General features: G+C 52.2%; 1 protein-coding gene across 1 annotated transcript in view; it reads left to right on the top strand.

Moving 5' to 3' along the window:
- Hsepi (D-glucuronyl C5-epimerase) overlaps nt 1–17,500 on the top strand; it is a 162,337-nt gene that overhangs the window by 131,685 nt on the left and 13,152 nt on the right. The window contains exons 4-6 of the mRNA XM_086536760.1: nt 15,622–15,717; nt 15,859–15,932; nt 17,328–17,339. Of these exons, the coding sequence (XP_086392886.1) occupies nt 15,622–15,717; nt 15,859–15,932; nt 17,328–17,339 (182 nt within the window). The remainder of the gene's footprint in view (nt 1–15,621; nt 15,718–15,858; nt 15,933–17,327; nt 17,340–17,500) is intronic.

Raw genomic sequence — 17,500 nt, forward strand, 5'->3', positions numbered from 1 at the left:
CGAGAGCGAGAGAGAGAGAGAGCGAAAGTGAAAGCGAGAGAGAGAGAGCGAAAGTGAAAGCGAGAGAGAGAGAGAGAGAGCGAGAGCGAGAGCGAGAGCGAGAGCGAGAAGGAGAGCCAGAGCGAGAGCGAGAAGGAGAGCCAGAGCGAGAGCGAGAGAGAGAGAGAGAGAGCGAAAGTGAAAGCGAGAGAGAGAGAGAGAGAGAGAGAGAGAGAGAGAGAGAGAGAGAGATAGAGAGAGAGAGCGAAAGTGAAAGCGAGAGAGAGAGAGCGAGAGTGAGAGCGAGAGCGAGAGTGAAAGCGTGAGAGAGAGAGAGAGCGAAAGTGAAAGCGAGAGAGAGAGAGAGAGTGAGCGAGTGAGAGCGAGAGAGAAAGAGTAAAAGGGACGCCAGCGAATGAAGTCGCGAAGTTGCTCTCCATCCGTTGCAGCAGACAAATGATGAAATCTGACGCCGAGCTGTGTCGGGTTGATCTGGGCGGGGAGGGGGGGGGGGGTAGAGGGGCGGGAATAGAGAGGGGGAGAGTGGGGGAGAGAAGACGGGGGAAGAATGGGTAGGAGGGAGGGCGGGGGAGGGATGTGGGTGATAGGAGCGGGGAGGGTGTGTGTGTTTGGGACGGACTGGAGGAGGGGAGGGGGAATGTGAGTGGAGGTGGAGGAGGGGGTGTGAGGGAGTGTGAGGGGGCGAGGGGACGGGGGAAGAGGCCAAGAGGGAGGCGGGGGAAGGGAGGTAGGAGCAGCGATGGGGATAGCAACGGGTGATATTGGCTCACAAACACAGATCTGATTGACTGCATTTTCTGTCAAGCGTCGGGAGTTATTTTTATTTATTTATTTTTAAATGGACCATGTCACTTCATGAATGTCGATTGTTTGGCAGCTCGGCGAGGATTAACATCTCGGGGAGAAGGAGGGGGAGGGGGGGAGGGGGGTAAGGGAGTCAGAGGCAGGGCGAAGTTTTAGCTGTGGTGCGAGTGTGAGGTTGGGTTGCCCTCGACGAGACGAGGAGGTGACGCACTCTTTAACACCATCACGACACCATCATCACTCGCATTATCACCATCAGTCGAAGCAGAGTGTCAGTTGACTCCACCGTACTCTCTCTCATTTCTTTTGTTTCTTTTTTAACCCTTTCTTCTTTTTATTTTTTTTTCATTGTTTCTCGTGTTATTTTTGTTGTTGTTCTTCACGATCTTTCTTCACTGCTCTTATTCGTTTCCCTTTTTTTTGTTTTATCTTTTTCTTTCTTCTTTTTGTCCTCTCGCTTCACCTTTTTCTTATTCTTTCTTTCTTTCTTTGGACTGTTTCATTCTCTTATTCTGTTCTTGTGTGTTTTGCCTTTCCCTCTACCCCTCCGTCTTCCTTCTCCCCCCCCTCTCCCTCCCTCACGATCTTCCTTCTCTCCCCTCTCTCCCTTCCCTCTACCTTTCCCCTGCCTTCACGTCCATCCTCTTTTCATCATCTCGTCTCCTTCCACCCCTCCTTCTCTCCCATATATCCCTCCTTCCTCGTCCTCCCATCCATATCCTTCCTTCCTCCTCCTTCTCCTTCTCCTCCTCCTCCTCCTCCTCCTCCTCCTCCTCCTCCTCCTCCTCCTCCTCCTCCCCCTCTTCTCCTCCTCCCCCTCTTCTCCTCCTCCTCCCCTTCAACCCTTTCCTCCCCTCCCTCCACTGCTTCCTCCTTCCCTCCTTCCCCCCTCCTTCCCTCCCACCCTTTCCTCCTTCCTTCCCACCACCCCCTCTTTCCCCCCACCCCCTCCTCCTTCACCCCTTCTCTACTGACCTCCGCATAATCCTTGTAAATAGGATGGAGAAAAAAAAGACACCATAAATATTCATTCGTGTTTGTTACTTTCCCTCATATAGACGTCGGCCGTGTACTTTGTGATGCATTTTGCTCTTTTATAGAGACTGAGAGACTGAGGGACTGAGAGACTGAGAGACTGAGGGACTGAGAGACTGAGAGACTGAGAGACGGAGGTACTGAGAAACTGAGACTGAGGGATTGAGGGACAAGAGAGACTGAGGGACTGACAGACTGAGAGACTGAGGGACTGAGAGACTGAGGGACTGAGAAACTGAGACTGAGGGACTGAAGGACTGGGGGACTGAATGACTAAGGGACTGAAGAACTAAGGGACAGAGAGACTGAGGGACTGAGAGACGGAGGGACTGAAGGACTGAAGGACAGGGAGACTGAGGGACTGAGAGACTGAAGGACTGAGGGACAGAGAGACTGAGAGACTGAGGGACTAAAGGACCGAGGGACAGAGAGACTGAGGGACTGAGAGACTGAGGGACTGAGGGACTGAAGGACTGAGGGACATAGAGACTGAGGGATTGAGAGACTATGGGACTAAGAGGCTGAAGGACAAAGAGACTGAGGAACTAAGAGATTGAGACTGAGGGACTGAGAGACTGTGGGACGAGAGAGACTGAGTAACTGAGAGACAGAGATACACACACACAAAGACAAAGTGAGGTGAGAGAGAGAGAAAGTAAGTAAGTAAGTAAGTAAGTAAGTAAGTAAGTAAGTAAGTAAGTAAGAGAAAGAGATAGAAAGAAAGAGAAAGAGAAAGAGAGACAGATAGAGAGAGAGAGAGAGAGAGAGAGAGAGAGAGAGAGAGAGAGAGAGAGAGAGAGAGAGAGAGAAGGGTAATCCATGAGAGAGAGAACGAAAGAAAGAAAGAAAGTAAGAAAGAGAAAGAGATAGAAAGAAAGAAAGAAAGAGAGCGAGAGCGAGAGCGAGAGCGAGAGCGAGAGCGAGAGCGAGAGAGAGAGAGAGAGAGAGAGAGAGAGAGAGAGAGAGAGAGAGAGAGAGCGAGCACGAGAGAGAGAGAGAGCGAACGAGTAAGGGTCACGGAGGAGAGGCAATGGGAGGCAAGGCGAGAAAATAAATGGGCTGATTGAGGAGAGTCTTATTAAGGGCTTTGTTTCGAAAAGTTGGTAATCGAAGCAGAAATCGGGCGGCGCCTCTTTATCTGGAAGAGCAGTTGAGATCGCCGTCTCGCCGCCGTGCACCGCTCGTGGGCAGGGAGGGGAAGGGAGGGAGAGGGAGTTGAAGGGAGGAGAAGGGAGGGGAAGGAAGGAGAAGGGAGGAGAAGGGAGGGAGAGAGAGGAGAAAGGAGGAGAAGGGAGGGGAAGGAAGGGAGGGAGAGGGAGGAGAAGGGAGAAGGGAGAGAGAGGGAGGGGAAGGGAGAGAGGAGGAGAAGGGAGGAAGAAGGAGGAGAAGGGAGGGAGAGGGAGGAGAAGGGACGGGAAGGGAGGGAGAGGGAGTTAAAGGGAGGAGAAAGGAGGAGAAAGGAGGGGAAGGGAGGAGAAGGGAGGGAGAGAGAGAGAGGGGAAGGGAGGGAGAGGGAGGGGAAGGGAGAGAGAAGGAGAAGGGAGGAAGAGGGAGGAGAAGGGAGGGAGAGGGTGGGGAAGGGATTGAGAAGGAGGGGAAGGGAGGAGAAGGGAGGGAGAGGTAGGAGAAGGGAGGGGAAGGGAGGAGAAGGGATGGAGAGGGAGGGGAAGGGAGGGAGAGGGAGGGGAAGGGATTGAGAAGGAGGGGAAGGGTAGAGAAGGGAGGAGAAGGGATGGAGAGGGAGGGGAAGGGAGAGAGAAGGAAGGGAAGGGAGGAGAAGGGAGGGAGAGGGAGGGGAAGGGAGGGAGAGGTAGGAGAAGGGGGGGAAGGGAGGAGAGGGAGGGAAGGGAGAGGGAGGGAGGGAGAGGGAGGGGAAGGGAGAGAGAAGGAGAGGGCACGCGCTCTGAGACGAGAAGGAGGGGTGACGGAAGGAGAAAACAAGGAGGGGCCGGGGAGAGAAAAGGACGGGACGGGAGAGAAAAGGAGGGAAGGGAGGGAGAGGGAGGGAGGGAGAGGGAGGGGAAGGGAGAGAGAAGGAGGGGACGAGAGAGAGAAGGAGGGGACGAGAGAGAGAAGGAGGGGACGAGAGAGAGAAGGAGGGGACGGGAGAGAAAAGGAGGGGACGGGAGAGAAAAGGAGGGGACGGGAGAGAAAAGGAGGGGACGGGAGAGAAAAGGAGGGGACGGGAGAGAAAAGGAGGGGACGGGAGAGAAAAGGACGGGACGGGAGAGAAAAGGAGGGAAGGGAGGGAGAGGGAGGAGAAGGGAGGGAGAGGGAGGGGAAGGGAGGGAGAAGAGAGAAAGAGAGGGAGAAGGGAGGGAGAGGGACGGAGGAGGGAGGGAGAGGGAGGGAGAAAGGAGAGAGAGAGAGGGGAAAGGTAGGTGAAGGGAGGAGGCGAGGGGGTTCTGGGAAGTTCAGATGGGTCATGTCTAGGTGGCCCACAGTTTTTTATTATCATTATTATTGTTGGTTTTATATGACTAGTTGTTAGTGTGTGAGTATTAGCAATCATTATTAGTACTGCAATCATTATTAGTGCTGCAGTTTTAAATTTCATTAGCACCATCAACCTCGCCACCATCATCATCACCATCGTATAATCAGCATCACTACCATCACCATCCTTATAACACCATCCTACTCTCCATCCTTATTACCATCCCCTCAGTTCACATATGGTCATGGTCTAGGGCCCCCAGTTTTTTATATAATCATTATTATTTTAGGTTTTAAAAATACTATTTTTTAGTGTGTGAGTATTAGCAATCATTATATCACTGCACTCCATTATAAGTGCTGCATTTATTAAAATTCATCCTCACCATCATCCTCATCACCATCCTCACCACCTTCCTATAATCACATCACTACCCTACCACCCATCCATAAACCCCCCTCCCACACTTCCTCACCACCATCCTCACACCTTCTTACCACCCCCTCTCCCTCCTCCACCCCCTTCCTCACACCCCAACCTCACCACCTCAATCCTCACCCTTCACCCACTTCCTCACCACCATCTCACACTTCCTCCACCACCTATAACCCTCACCACCAACTCACCACATCTCACCTTCCTCAACCACCATTCCCCCCACTTCTCCCACCCATCCTCACCACACTTCCTCATCACATCCTCACCACCTTCCTCACCACCTTCTCACCCACATCTCACCACCATCCACACCACCTTCCTCTACCACCTTCCTCACACCTTCCTCACACATCCCCTCACCACTTCCTGCACTTCCTACCACCCTCTCCCACCCCCCTCACCACCTTCCTCCTACCCGCCAACCTCACATTCCGAACCACCTTCTCACCACATCTCCCACTTTCCTGCACCCTACTTTCCAACACCCACCCACCTCACCCCCTTCCCTCCCCCCCCACCACCATCCTCACACTTCCTCACCCTTCCTCACCCCCTTCCCTCAACCACCAACCTCACCACCCTTCCTCCCCCACCTCCTCACCCACCTTCCTCCCAACCCCCTTCCACACACACCATCCTACACCCCCTTACCCTCCACCACCTCCACTCACCACCATTCCTCACCACCATCCACAACTTCTTCCACCCTCCTCACCACCAACCCCCTCCTCACCCCTTCTCACACCCACCTCAACCTTCCATTCCTCACCACCTTCCTCACCCACCATCTGCCACCTACCTCACCACCATCACCTCACCACCACCTCACCACAACATCCTCACCTCCCACTCACCACCATCCTCACCACCTTCAAACCTCACCACCATACCACAACCACCAAAACCTCACCATCTTCTATCACCTCAACCCCCCCATCCTCACCCCTTCCTCAACCTCCACACTCACCAACTTCTACCATCCTCGCACCATCCTCACCACCCCCCACCACCTTCCTCATCCACCTTCCTCGCACCCCTCCTCACACCTTCTCACCACCCCCACATCACCATTCCTCACCCCCTAGCCTCACCACCATCCTCACCACCTTCCACACACACCCCCATCCTCAACACCATCCTCACCACTCTATCCTCACCACCTTCCATCCTCGACACCTTTCAACTCCTCACAACTTCTCCACACCATCTCACACTACTCACCTCTCAACAATCACTTCCTCGCACTTCCTCACCACCATCCTCAACCACCTTCCTCACCACCATCCTCATCCACTTCTCGCACCTTCCTCACCACCATCCTCACCAACCTTCATCATCCACCTCTCCACATCACACCATCCTCACCCCCATTCTCACCACATCAACTCACCACCTTCCTCAACCATCCCTACACCTTCCTCATCCACCATCCACACCCACCCCTACCTCACCCCCCTTCCTCACCACCATCTCATCACCTCACACCATCCTCTAACCTTCCTCACACTTCCTCACATTTCACCCCCTCTCACACTTCTCACAATCTCACTACCTCTCACACCTTCCTTCACCACCATTCACTCACCACCTCCTCACCACCATACTACCTCACCCAACCTTCCCTCATAACACCATCCCTCACTCACCTTCCCTCCACATCCTCCTCCACACCCCTCGCCACCTTACACCACCATCCTCACACCATCTCACACATCCACCATCTCAAAAAATCTCCCATAACCCCCAATCACCACTATCTCCCCATCATTCCATCACACATCTTCAACACCTTTTCCTTTCACCACCTTCCTCACCCCTTCTCACCATTCCTCATCCCACCATCCTACCACTTCCTCACCACCATCCTCACGCACCTATCTCTCACCATCCTCACCCATCTACCCCTTCTCACCATCTCACACATCTCCCACTTCTCACCACCATCTACACCACCTTCTACCACCTTCTCCTCACCCCATACTCACCACCTTCTCACCACATTTCTCACACCTTCCTCACACATCACGCCCCCCATCCACCAAACCTTCCTCACCACCTTCCTCACCACCTTCCTCCACCACCTCCTCACCCCATCTCACCTTCACACCACCATCCTCACCCCCCTTTCCACACCACCATCCCTCACCACCCTTCCTCAACCACCATCCTCACCACCGTTCCTACTCCACCCTCCTCACGCCACTTCCCCCCACACATCTCACCCCTTCCTCCCCACCCATCCTCACCACCTCCTCACAACCACCCCAACATCACCACCACCTTCCCTCACCACTCCTCACCTCCTTCCTCACACCATCGACCTATCACCTATCACACACCTTCCTCACCACTTCCACACCACCTTCCTCACCACCTCTTCCTCACATCCTCCTCACACACCATTCCCACCACTTCCCTCAACCTTCCTACCACCATCACACCACTTCCTCACCACCTTTCCCTCCACCACCTTCCCACCACCTTCTCTCCACATCATCCATCCTCACCACCATCCTCATCTCCATCCTCACCATCTTCCTCACCACCTTCCTCACCACCTTCCTCACCACCATCCTCACCACCTTCCTCACCTCCATCCTCACCACCTTCCTCACCACCATCCTCACCACCTTCCTCACCACCTTCCTCACCTCCACCATCCTACTACCAGCTTCACATCCACACCTTCCTCACCACCATACCTCACCACCTTCCTCACCACCTTCCTCACCACATCTCACCACCTTCTCACCACCTCCTCATCTCCCTCCTCACCATCTTATCACCACCTTCTCACACTTCATTCAAACCAATCCTCACCACTTCTCAACCATCCTCACTCAACACCTTCCTCACCACCATCCTCATCTCACCTTCCTCAGCCACCATCCTCACCACCATTCCTCACCACTTCATCTCCACCATCCTCACCACCTTCCTCCCCATCAACCATCCTCACCACCATTCCTCACCACCATCCTCACCACCTGTCTCAGCCACCATTCCCTCACCACCTTCCTCACCACCATCCTCCCTTCTACACTTCCTCACCACCATCCCTCACCACCTTTCACCTCCATCTTCACCCCCCCCCACCACATCCCACCATCCCATCCTTCCTCACCACCTTCGCTCACAACCACCATCCTCACCACCATCCTCACCACTTCATCACAACACTTCTCACCATCCTTCCTCACCACATTCCTCTTTCACCTTCCACTCACCATCCTTCCTCACCACCGACAGCTGATCCTCACCATTCCCTACCTTCCGCACCACCTTACTAGCACCTCACTCACCACCTCACCTCACACCATCCTCCATACAGTCAGTTCCTCCGTCCTCACTCTCCTGCCCATACTACGGACCACCTCCTCCTCACCACATCTCTCACTCACCATCCTCACCACCTATCCTCACCTCCTTCTCACCCATCCTCATACTCCCTCCTTCCTCTCCACCTTCACTCACACCATCCTACCACCTCCTCACCATCATTCCATCACCATCCTTCCTCACCACCATCCTCACCACCTTCCTCACCACCTGTCCTCACTTCTCACCACCTTCCTCACCTCAGACCTTCTAACATACTACTTCCTCACCTCCTTCTCACGCTATCCCTTCCTCACCACCTCTTCCTCACCTACCATCTCACCACCACTCCTCACCACCATCGCTCACGCCGCACCACTTCCTCACCACCTCCTGCCGCACCACCTTACCTCACCACGTCCCGCTCATCCTCATCACTTTGCAGCTTCCTCACCACATACATTCCTCACCTACCTTCCTACACCACCATCCTCCACCTCTCTCCTACGGCATCACCTCCAGACGCTAACTCCAGCCTCTACTCTGCCGCTTCCAACGGCCGCTCCCTCCTCCGCAACTCCGGCCTCTCCTCCTGCCGCTCCTCCGGCCTCTAATCCTGCCGCACCACCGTCCTCACCACCCAGCCGCTTCCTCAACCCCATCCTATCTACTTCTCACCACCATCTTCATCACTTCTCACACCATCTCACCACCAATCTCTGTCACCACCTTCCTCACCATCATCCTCACCACTCCTTCCTCACCTTAGGCCTCCTCACCAAAATCCTCATCGACGCGCCTCTCCAACCTTCCTCACACATCCTCTTACCCTATCCTCACCACCTTCCTCACCCACCATCCTCACCTCACCACCATTCCTCACACCACATCACATCCTCACCACCATCCTCACACCATCCTCTCACCATCCTCTCACACCTTCTCACCACATCTCACCACCTGCCATCACCTTCCTTCCTCACCCACCATCCTCTACCACCTCCTCACACTTCCTCGCCACCTTCTTACACCTTCATCTACCACGTACTCAGCCTACCATCCTCACACCTTCTCACCATTCTCCTCCTTCCGATACCTGCAATCCACCTTTCCTCACCCAGTCATCTCCATCCTCACCATCCTCACCACCTTCCTCACCACCTTCCTCACCACCATCCTCACCACCTTCCTCACCACCTTCCTCACCACCTTCCTCACCACCTTCCTCACCACCTTCCTCACCACCTTCCTCACCACCTTCCTCACCATCCTCACCACCATCCTCAGTCCCCTTCTCACCACAATCTCACCACTTCTCACCATTCGCACACCATCCTCCACCATCACTCACACTTCCTCACCACTTCCTCACCTATCCTCACCACCTTCCTACATTCCTGCACCCCCTTCCTTCCACCACCTCCTCACCCTCTTCCTCTCACCATCCTCACCATCATCCTGCCACCATCCTCAACCGTCTCGCCACCTTCCTCATCCTCCTTCCGCACCTCCCTTCCTCACACCTCCTCACACATCCTCACCACCTTCCTCACCACCATCCTCACCATCATCCTCACCACCTTCCTCACCACCTTCCTCACCACCTTCCTCCACCATCCTCACCACCATCCTCACCATCATCCTCACCACCTTCCTCACCACCTTCCTCCACCATCCTCACCACCATCCTCACCATCATCCTCACCACCTTCCTCACCACCTTCCTCACACTTCTCACACTTCCTCACACCTTCCTCACACTCCTCAAACCTTCATATCACCACTCTTCTCACCTTCCAACTCACTCCTCTCCTTCCTCAACCACCTTCCTCACCGCCTTTCACCCTTCCTCACCACATCCTCACAACTTCCTCACACCATCTCACATCCTCACACCTTTCTCACACCTCCTCACCACCTTCCTCCTCCACCTTCCTCACCACCTCTCATCATCTCATTCTCACCACCTTCCTCACCACCTTCCTCACCACCTTCCTCTCCCTCTCCACCTTCCTCACCACCTTCCTCACCACCATCCTCACCCTTCTCACCACCTTCTCACCACCTTCCTCACCACTTCTCACACTTCTCACACCATCCTCACCACCATCCATACCACCTTCCTCAACACCTTCCTCACTCACCTCCTCACCCCTTCCTCACCACATCTCTGACCTTCTCACCACCATCCTCACCACCTTCCTCAATCACAATCCCCACCTTCCTCACCACTTCCTCACCACCCCTCACCACTGCTCACACCTTCCTCACACCTTCTCACACCTTCTCATCACATCCTCACCACCTACCACCTTCCTCACCACCTTCCTCACCACCTTCCTCACCACCATCCTCACCACCTTCCTCACCACCCTCCTCACCACCTTCCTCACCGCCTTCCTCCACCATCCTCACCACCTTCCTCCTTCCTACACACCACTTCCTCACACCTTCCTCACCACCTTCCTCCCCTTCCTCACCTCACCATCCTCACCTCCTCACCACCTTCCTCACCACCTTCCTCACCACCTTCCTCACCACCTTCCTCACCACCATCCTCATCCTGACTCACCTACGTCCTCTCCACCTGCCTTCCTCTCCACCAGCCGCAACACCGTTCCTCACCACCATCCTCTCCAATCCTTCCTCAACTCCTGCCGAGCCTCCGCCTCTCCACCTCCTCACCAAATCCTCACCACCTTCCTCTTCTCACCCACCAGCCGCTCCATACTTCCTCTCTCTCCACCTCAGCTACTCTTCCGCTTCCATCCTTCCTATCCAACTTCCGCACACATCCTCACACCTTCCTCACACCATCCTCACACCTTCCTCCACACCTTCTCGCCACCTGCCTCACAACCATTCAAACCTTTCTCACCATGTTTCTCACCTTCCTCACCACCTTCCTCCCACCTCCACACCACCTTCTCCTCCACACCACCTCTCCTCCTCACCATTCACTCACTCCTTCCTCACCACCTTCCTCACCACCTCCACCAACCACCACCTCTCACCATCTTCACCACTCCTCCCAACTTCCTCACCACCTTCCTCACCCCCTTCCTCACCCCCTCCCTCCACCATCCTCACCACCATCCTCACCACCTTCCACACCACCGTCACCACCGTCTCACCACCATACACACATCCCCTACCCATCCTCACCATCCTCACCCATTCCTCACCACCTTCCTCACTTCCTCACCTTCCGCACCACAATTCCTCACACTTCCACCCCTCACCACCATCCCCACACCTCCATCATCCTCACATTCATCACCACCTCCTCCTCACCCACCTGCTCACCGCACCATCCTTCCGCTCCCACCTTCCTCGCCACCTTAGCCCACCGTTCCGGCCCGACTCCTTCCACCACCACCATCCTCACCACCTCCCTCCACCTTACTCACACCTTCCGCAACTACCTGTCCTCACCACCTCCTCACCACCATTCCTCACACCATCCTCTCCTGCCTCCGCACCACCATTCCTCACCACCTCCTCACCACCATCCTCACCACCATCCTCACCACCACCTCCACTTTCACTCGGCCATCATCCTCACCACCTTTCTCACCATTCTCACAGACCTTCCTCACCACCTCAACCATCCTCACATATCCTCACACTTCTACACATTCTCACATCCTCACTTCCTATCACCATCCTCACCACCATCCTCACCACCTTCCTCACCACCATCCTCACCCTCCCCATCCTCACGACCTCCATCCTCACCACCTTCCTCACCACCATCCTCACCACCTTCCTCACACCGGCACCATCCGGCAGCACCTTCCTCACCACCTTCCTCACCATCACACATCCTACACCTTCATCCTCACACCATCCTCACCATCCTCACCACCTTCCTCCACCATCCTCACCACCTTCCTCACCACCTTCCTCACCACCTTCCTCACCACCTTCCTCACCACCATCCTCACCACCTTCCTCACCACCATCCTCACCACCTTCCTCACCACCTTCCTCACCACCTTCCTCACCACCATCCTCACCACCTTCCTCACCACCATCCTCACCACCATCCTCACCACCTTCCTCACCACCTTCCTCACCACCTTCCTCACCACCTTCCTCACCACCATCCTCACCACCTTCCTCACCACCTTCCTCACCACCTTCCTCACCACCATCCTCACCACCTTCCTCACCACCATCCTCACCACCTTCCTCACCACCATCCTCACCACCTTCCTCACCACCTTCCTCACCACCATCCTCACCACCATCCTCACCACCACCCTCACCACCATCCTCACCACCTTCCTCACCACCTTCCTCACCACCATCCTCACCACCATCCTCACCACCTTCCTCACCACCATCCTCACCACCATCCTCACCACCATCCTCACCACCATCCTCACCACCATCCTCACCACCTTCCTCACCACCATCCTCACCACCTTCCTCACCACCATCCTCACCACCATCCTCACCACCTTCCTCACCACCATCCTCACCACCAGTCCCAGCGGCACGACCTCCTTCACATCTAATGTCTGTCGCCTTTCCTCTTCCTCCTTGTTTCTGTCCTCCAGCGTCCCCGAAGAGGCCCTGTCCCATTAGGATTCCGTGGGTTTCCCCGGGGGAGGGGGAGGAGGAGGATGTGAGACGAGGGACAGAGTGGCAATGTGGATGGCAGTATTGAAGAGGGAAAGGGTGACAAGGGACACAGGGAGAAGCGTGGGGAGAGGAGGTAGGGTGAGGGGGGGAGGAGGTGGAATAAGGGGGAGACCGAGAAGGGAAGGGGAGCGGGGGAAGACAGATATAAAGATAAATAGACAGGCAGGGAGACATGGAGACGAAAAGAGAGAGAAAGAGAAAGGGAAAGAGAAAGTTACAGAGAGATAGAAAGATAGATAGAGTGATAGATAGAGAGATAGAAAGAAAGAATGAACAGTCAAGAAAAATGAAATGCAAGCATAAAGAAAATGCATCAAAAAGAAAGAGAAAGAGCAAAATAAAGAAAGTGAACATAGACACGCGCATCTTGGACACAGGCCAACGCTGTCGAACCCCGGTAGCGGGTCGCGCGGACGGATTGTGGCATCGTCCTCCGCAGGAATCCTTCCCAGACTCCNCCCTACCCACGCCGGCAGGCTCCTACATGCGGCGGTCTCAGGCTCCGGAGGGACAACGCACAGTGGTTATATGACAGATATCGATCACTTCAGTTGGCAGGCTAACGAATGTGCTAGGCCTCTCAGGATGGCTTAAGGACAGGAGGAGGAAAGCAAGGAAGGAGAGAAATGACAAATGACAAGAAAGAACGGGAGAAGAGACAGTGGGGGGGACAAGATGGGGAGGGACAGGGAGGGAACGAGGGCCAGAGGGAGGGAGGGAGGGAGGGAGGCATAGAGAGGACGGCGAGGGACGCAAGGGAGAGAGCAGAAGAGCAGCGAGGAAAGGTAGAAGGCCACAGGAGGAGCAAGGGCGGGCGAGGAAGCGAGGGGACACAGAAGGAGAACAGGCGACAGGGAGAAGGAGAGGAAGGGAGAGAAGATAAGATGTAAAGCGAGAGGTAGAGGTGAGATAGTGAAGAGGAGTGAAGGAGCGGTGAAAGAGATGCAGAATGCTGAAGTGACAGCCGGACTGGATTACAGTGAATGAGGGAATAAGGAAAGGATGAGGTAGGGGTCTTCGGCATTGAGAATCGCCGTCGTGCGGTTGATCTGTTGATGGGTGTCGTCTCTCTGGGAATGGTGATTGATGATGATGATGATGATGTGCGACTGAATGACGGCGAATGGATGACTGATGAATGATTTCATACGGCCATGCTCACGCGACTGTCTGTTAATACCGGTGCACGGGACTAGTGATGAAGACATGCTTCACTCTTGGGGAATGAGCTCTCCTATAGATTTCGCAAGTTAAGAACAATGACCATCTCCAGGATCATAGTTTCTGCCAGGGATCAGAAGCGGCCATGTGTGCATTGCGAAACTGCGAGTACCACCAAATGCATGAATGAATGAGTTGAATTGCAAAGAGCTAAGTGTGATATTTATAGAATTACAAATCTGATTTTCAGGAACTCCATACAAGAAGATATAGAAAAGACTGAATAAGGTTAACAGTAAGCGTTAGGTGAAAATACAGTATATAATAATAAATTAAATTTAAATATTAAATTTAATATATAAAATATATATAAAATATATATACATACATATAAAATATATAAATAAAATTTATATATATATATATAATTAATAAATATATATATAATATATAATATGTAAAATATTGGTTTTTGGGGGTGTTTTGGTGTGTAAAAGAATATGTGTGTGTGGTATATAAATTTTAAATATAATATCTATATTATATATATATATATATTATTAAAATATAAAATGTAATTTATATAAAATTTTATATATAATATGCGGGTTAAATCATGTTTTTTTTATTTTTTAATATATTTTTTAATAATATAATATTTAATAAATATATTTATTTTAAATATATATAAATATACACAAAACACACCCCAATACATAAACCCACCACACACACACCCACACACACAACACACACACACACAAACACCACCACAGCACCAAACCACATATTAAAAAAAATAATTATAAAAAAAAAAAAATAAACGAAAAAAAAAACGAAAACCCAGATTATTAAATAAAAAATAAAAAAACCCCAAAAATACCAAAAAACAAATAAAAGGGAAAAAAAAAAAAAACCCCCCCAAAAAATCCGTCGGATAGCTCAGCGACCTGTATTCAACAACCCCCAGGTCGGCAGATCCCCCCCCCCCCGCCCCCACCCTTTTTTTCCACTGTCACTGCGGTACTGACGTAGCTGGGCACTGCTTTGGGGTAAGCCCCACCGGGAATCAACCCAACCTCGTTGCACGAGTCAGCACACCTAGCAGCGGGTCCATTTAATGCATACAAGGGCCCGCTAAACATCTTCCCCCAAAAACTGGCTTACCTTACAAAAAAATAAAAAATTATATATATATATGTGGTTTTGGGTGGTGTGGGTGTGGTGTGTGTGTGTGTGTTTGTGGGGGTGTGTGTGTGTGAGTGTGTGTGTGGGGTGGGGTGTGGTGTTTGTGTGTGTGGGTTTTTTTGTGTTTTGTTGTGTGTTGTGTGTTGTGTGGGTGTATATTTTTTATAAATATAATATATTTTATATATATATATTTAAAAATAAAATAAAAAAAAAAATATATAATATTTTATGGTGTGTATATATATGTATAATATAATATGAAAAAATATAAATATTTTATATATATCAATATTTTAATTTTTGCGTAAAAATAAATACAATAAATATAAGATTTAAAAAGTAATTCAAATATAAAATTTATGTATAAAGATATAGTATATATAATGTATATAATACATAAATATGTATATATATAAATATGTAATATTTTACATAATATTTATTAAATTATATAAAAAAAATGTATGTGTATATATTTACTCATATGTAATTACATATCTTTGATTCATCGGGAACAGCCAGTCTGTTTGTTTTTGTTTTTTTTTCTTAGACAGCCTCACTCGCAACACACTCATCTCTCCCCCCAGGGCGGAAACGCGGCCATAGGAGCTGAGGATGCGTACGTTGAGGAGGAGGACGCCCAGGGCCGCCCGTCCGACGCTCACCACGCCGGCGCCCGTCAGGTTGGTCATGTCTTTAACATGTCTTTTCACAAGTTCCCTTTCCTCTTCAGCGAAATGTCCCACAGAATCATGCAGGCCATATACCCCCCCCCCCCACACACCTCCCTCTAACTAGTTTTGACGGACGGGTGTCTCCTGCAGGACGAGGCGGAAGGCGGCGCGGGCGGCGTGGGCGGCGTGGGCGGCGGAGGCGCGGCGTCGCGAGTGGCGGAGGTGTCACAACCCCCCCCAACAACGATTCCACAATCGGCGTCAATCCAACGCAGCGAGACCTTGAGGTCAGCGCACCAAGCCTAGGGCACGACCGGGACGCCCTGTGCATCCACAGTCTACCTTCATGTGCCACAACTACTTCTCGAGGTAGAGGCTACGTCCGCTACAACCGCTCTTCCACTTCCTGCCTTCCTTCCTCTCCTCGCTCTACTTCTTTCCTCTCCTCGCTCTCCTTCCTCCCTTCCTTCCTCTCCTCGCTCTCCTTCCTTCCTTCCTTCCTTCCTCTCCTCGCTCTCTTTCCTTCCTTCCTCTCCTCGCTCTCATTCCTTCCTTCCTTCCTTTCCTCGCTCTCCTTCTTTCCTCTCCTCGCTCTCCTTCTTTCCTCTCCTCGCTCTCCTTCCTCCCTTCCTTCCTCTCCTCGCTCTCCTTCCTTCCTTCCTTCTTCTCCTCGCTCTCTTTCCTTCCTTCCTCTCCTCGCTCTCCTTCCTTCCTTCCTTCCTCTCCTCGCTCTCCTTCTTTCCTCTCCTCGCTCTCCTTCCTCCCTTCCTTCCTCTCCTCGCTCTCCTTCCTTCCTTCCTTCCTCTCCTCGCTCTCTTTCCTTCCTTCCTCTCCTCGCTCTCCTTCTTTCCTCTCCTCGCTCTCCTTCTTTCCTCTCCTCCTGCCTGTGTGTGTGTGTGTCTCCTCGCTCTCCTTGCATTTCCTTCGCTGTCCTCTCCTCCTCGCTCTCCTTCCTTCCTTCTTCTCCTCGCTCTCTTTCCTTCCTTCCTCTCCTCGCTCTCATTCCTTCCTCTCCTCGCTCTCCTTCTTTCCTCTCCTCGCTCTCCTTCTTTCCTCTCCTCGCTCTCCTTCCTCCCTTCCTTCCTCTCCTCGCTCTCCTTCTTTCCTTCCTTCCTCTCCTCGCTCTCTTTCCTTCCTTCCTCTCCTCGCTCTCCTTCCTTCCACTCCTCGCTCTCATTCCTTCCTCTCCTCGCTCTCCTTCTTTCCTGTCCTCGCTCTCCTTCCGTCTGTTCTTTTTGTGTCCGCACGTCTCGTTTCTGTCTCATTTCTTTCCTTCCTGCTTCCTTCCTTCTTTCTGATTTCTTTCCCGTCCCTACTTTCTTCACACATTTTTTCTGTCTCCTCTCTTTCCTCTCAATTCCTTCCTCGTCGTTTTGTTTCTCTCCCCTTTCTTGCTGACTTCCTGGCATTCTTATGTCTTTCAATTAACTCCTCCCTTCTTGGCATTTTCCCCGAATCTAATTTACTTTCTCCTTCCTTAGTCTCCTTCCCTCCTTCCATGCCATTATCCGCTCTTTTACTCAGTGTCTCTCCTTCGCCAGTTCCTTCACATTTTAGCACTTCCTTTGCCCTCCTTCGAAGGCAGCACTCGCCGTGTCCCTGCTCCAAAGCACGAGAAGGAAGTGCTTAGCGTTAGGAGGAGGTTCGTGAGAAGGAAGACGAGAGAAGATCCGTCACTAGGGAAGAAGGGAAAGGATAAAGAAAGGGATTAGAAAGGGGAGAAGATGATGAGGTACGGGAGACTCAGTCAGCAATCAGTAAGAGATGATGGAGAGTCTAGTTAATGAGTCAG

Source organism: Penaeus japonicus, unplaced genomic scaffold, assembly GCF_977035675.1.
Source record: "Penaeus japonicus unplaced genomic scaffold, GWHDUDI00000001_assembly GWHDUDI00000001, whole genome shotgun sequence".
In the NCBI taxonomy this organism is placed as follows: domain Eukaryota; kingdom Metazoa; phylum Arthropoda; class Malacostraca; order Decapoda; family Penaeidae; genus Penaeus; species Penaeus japonicus.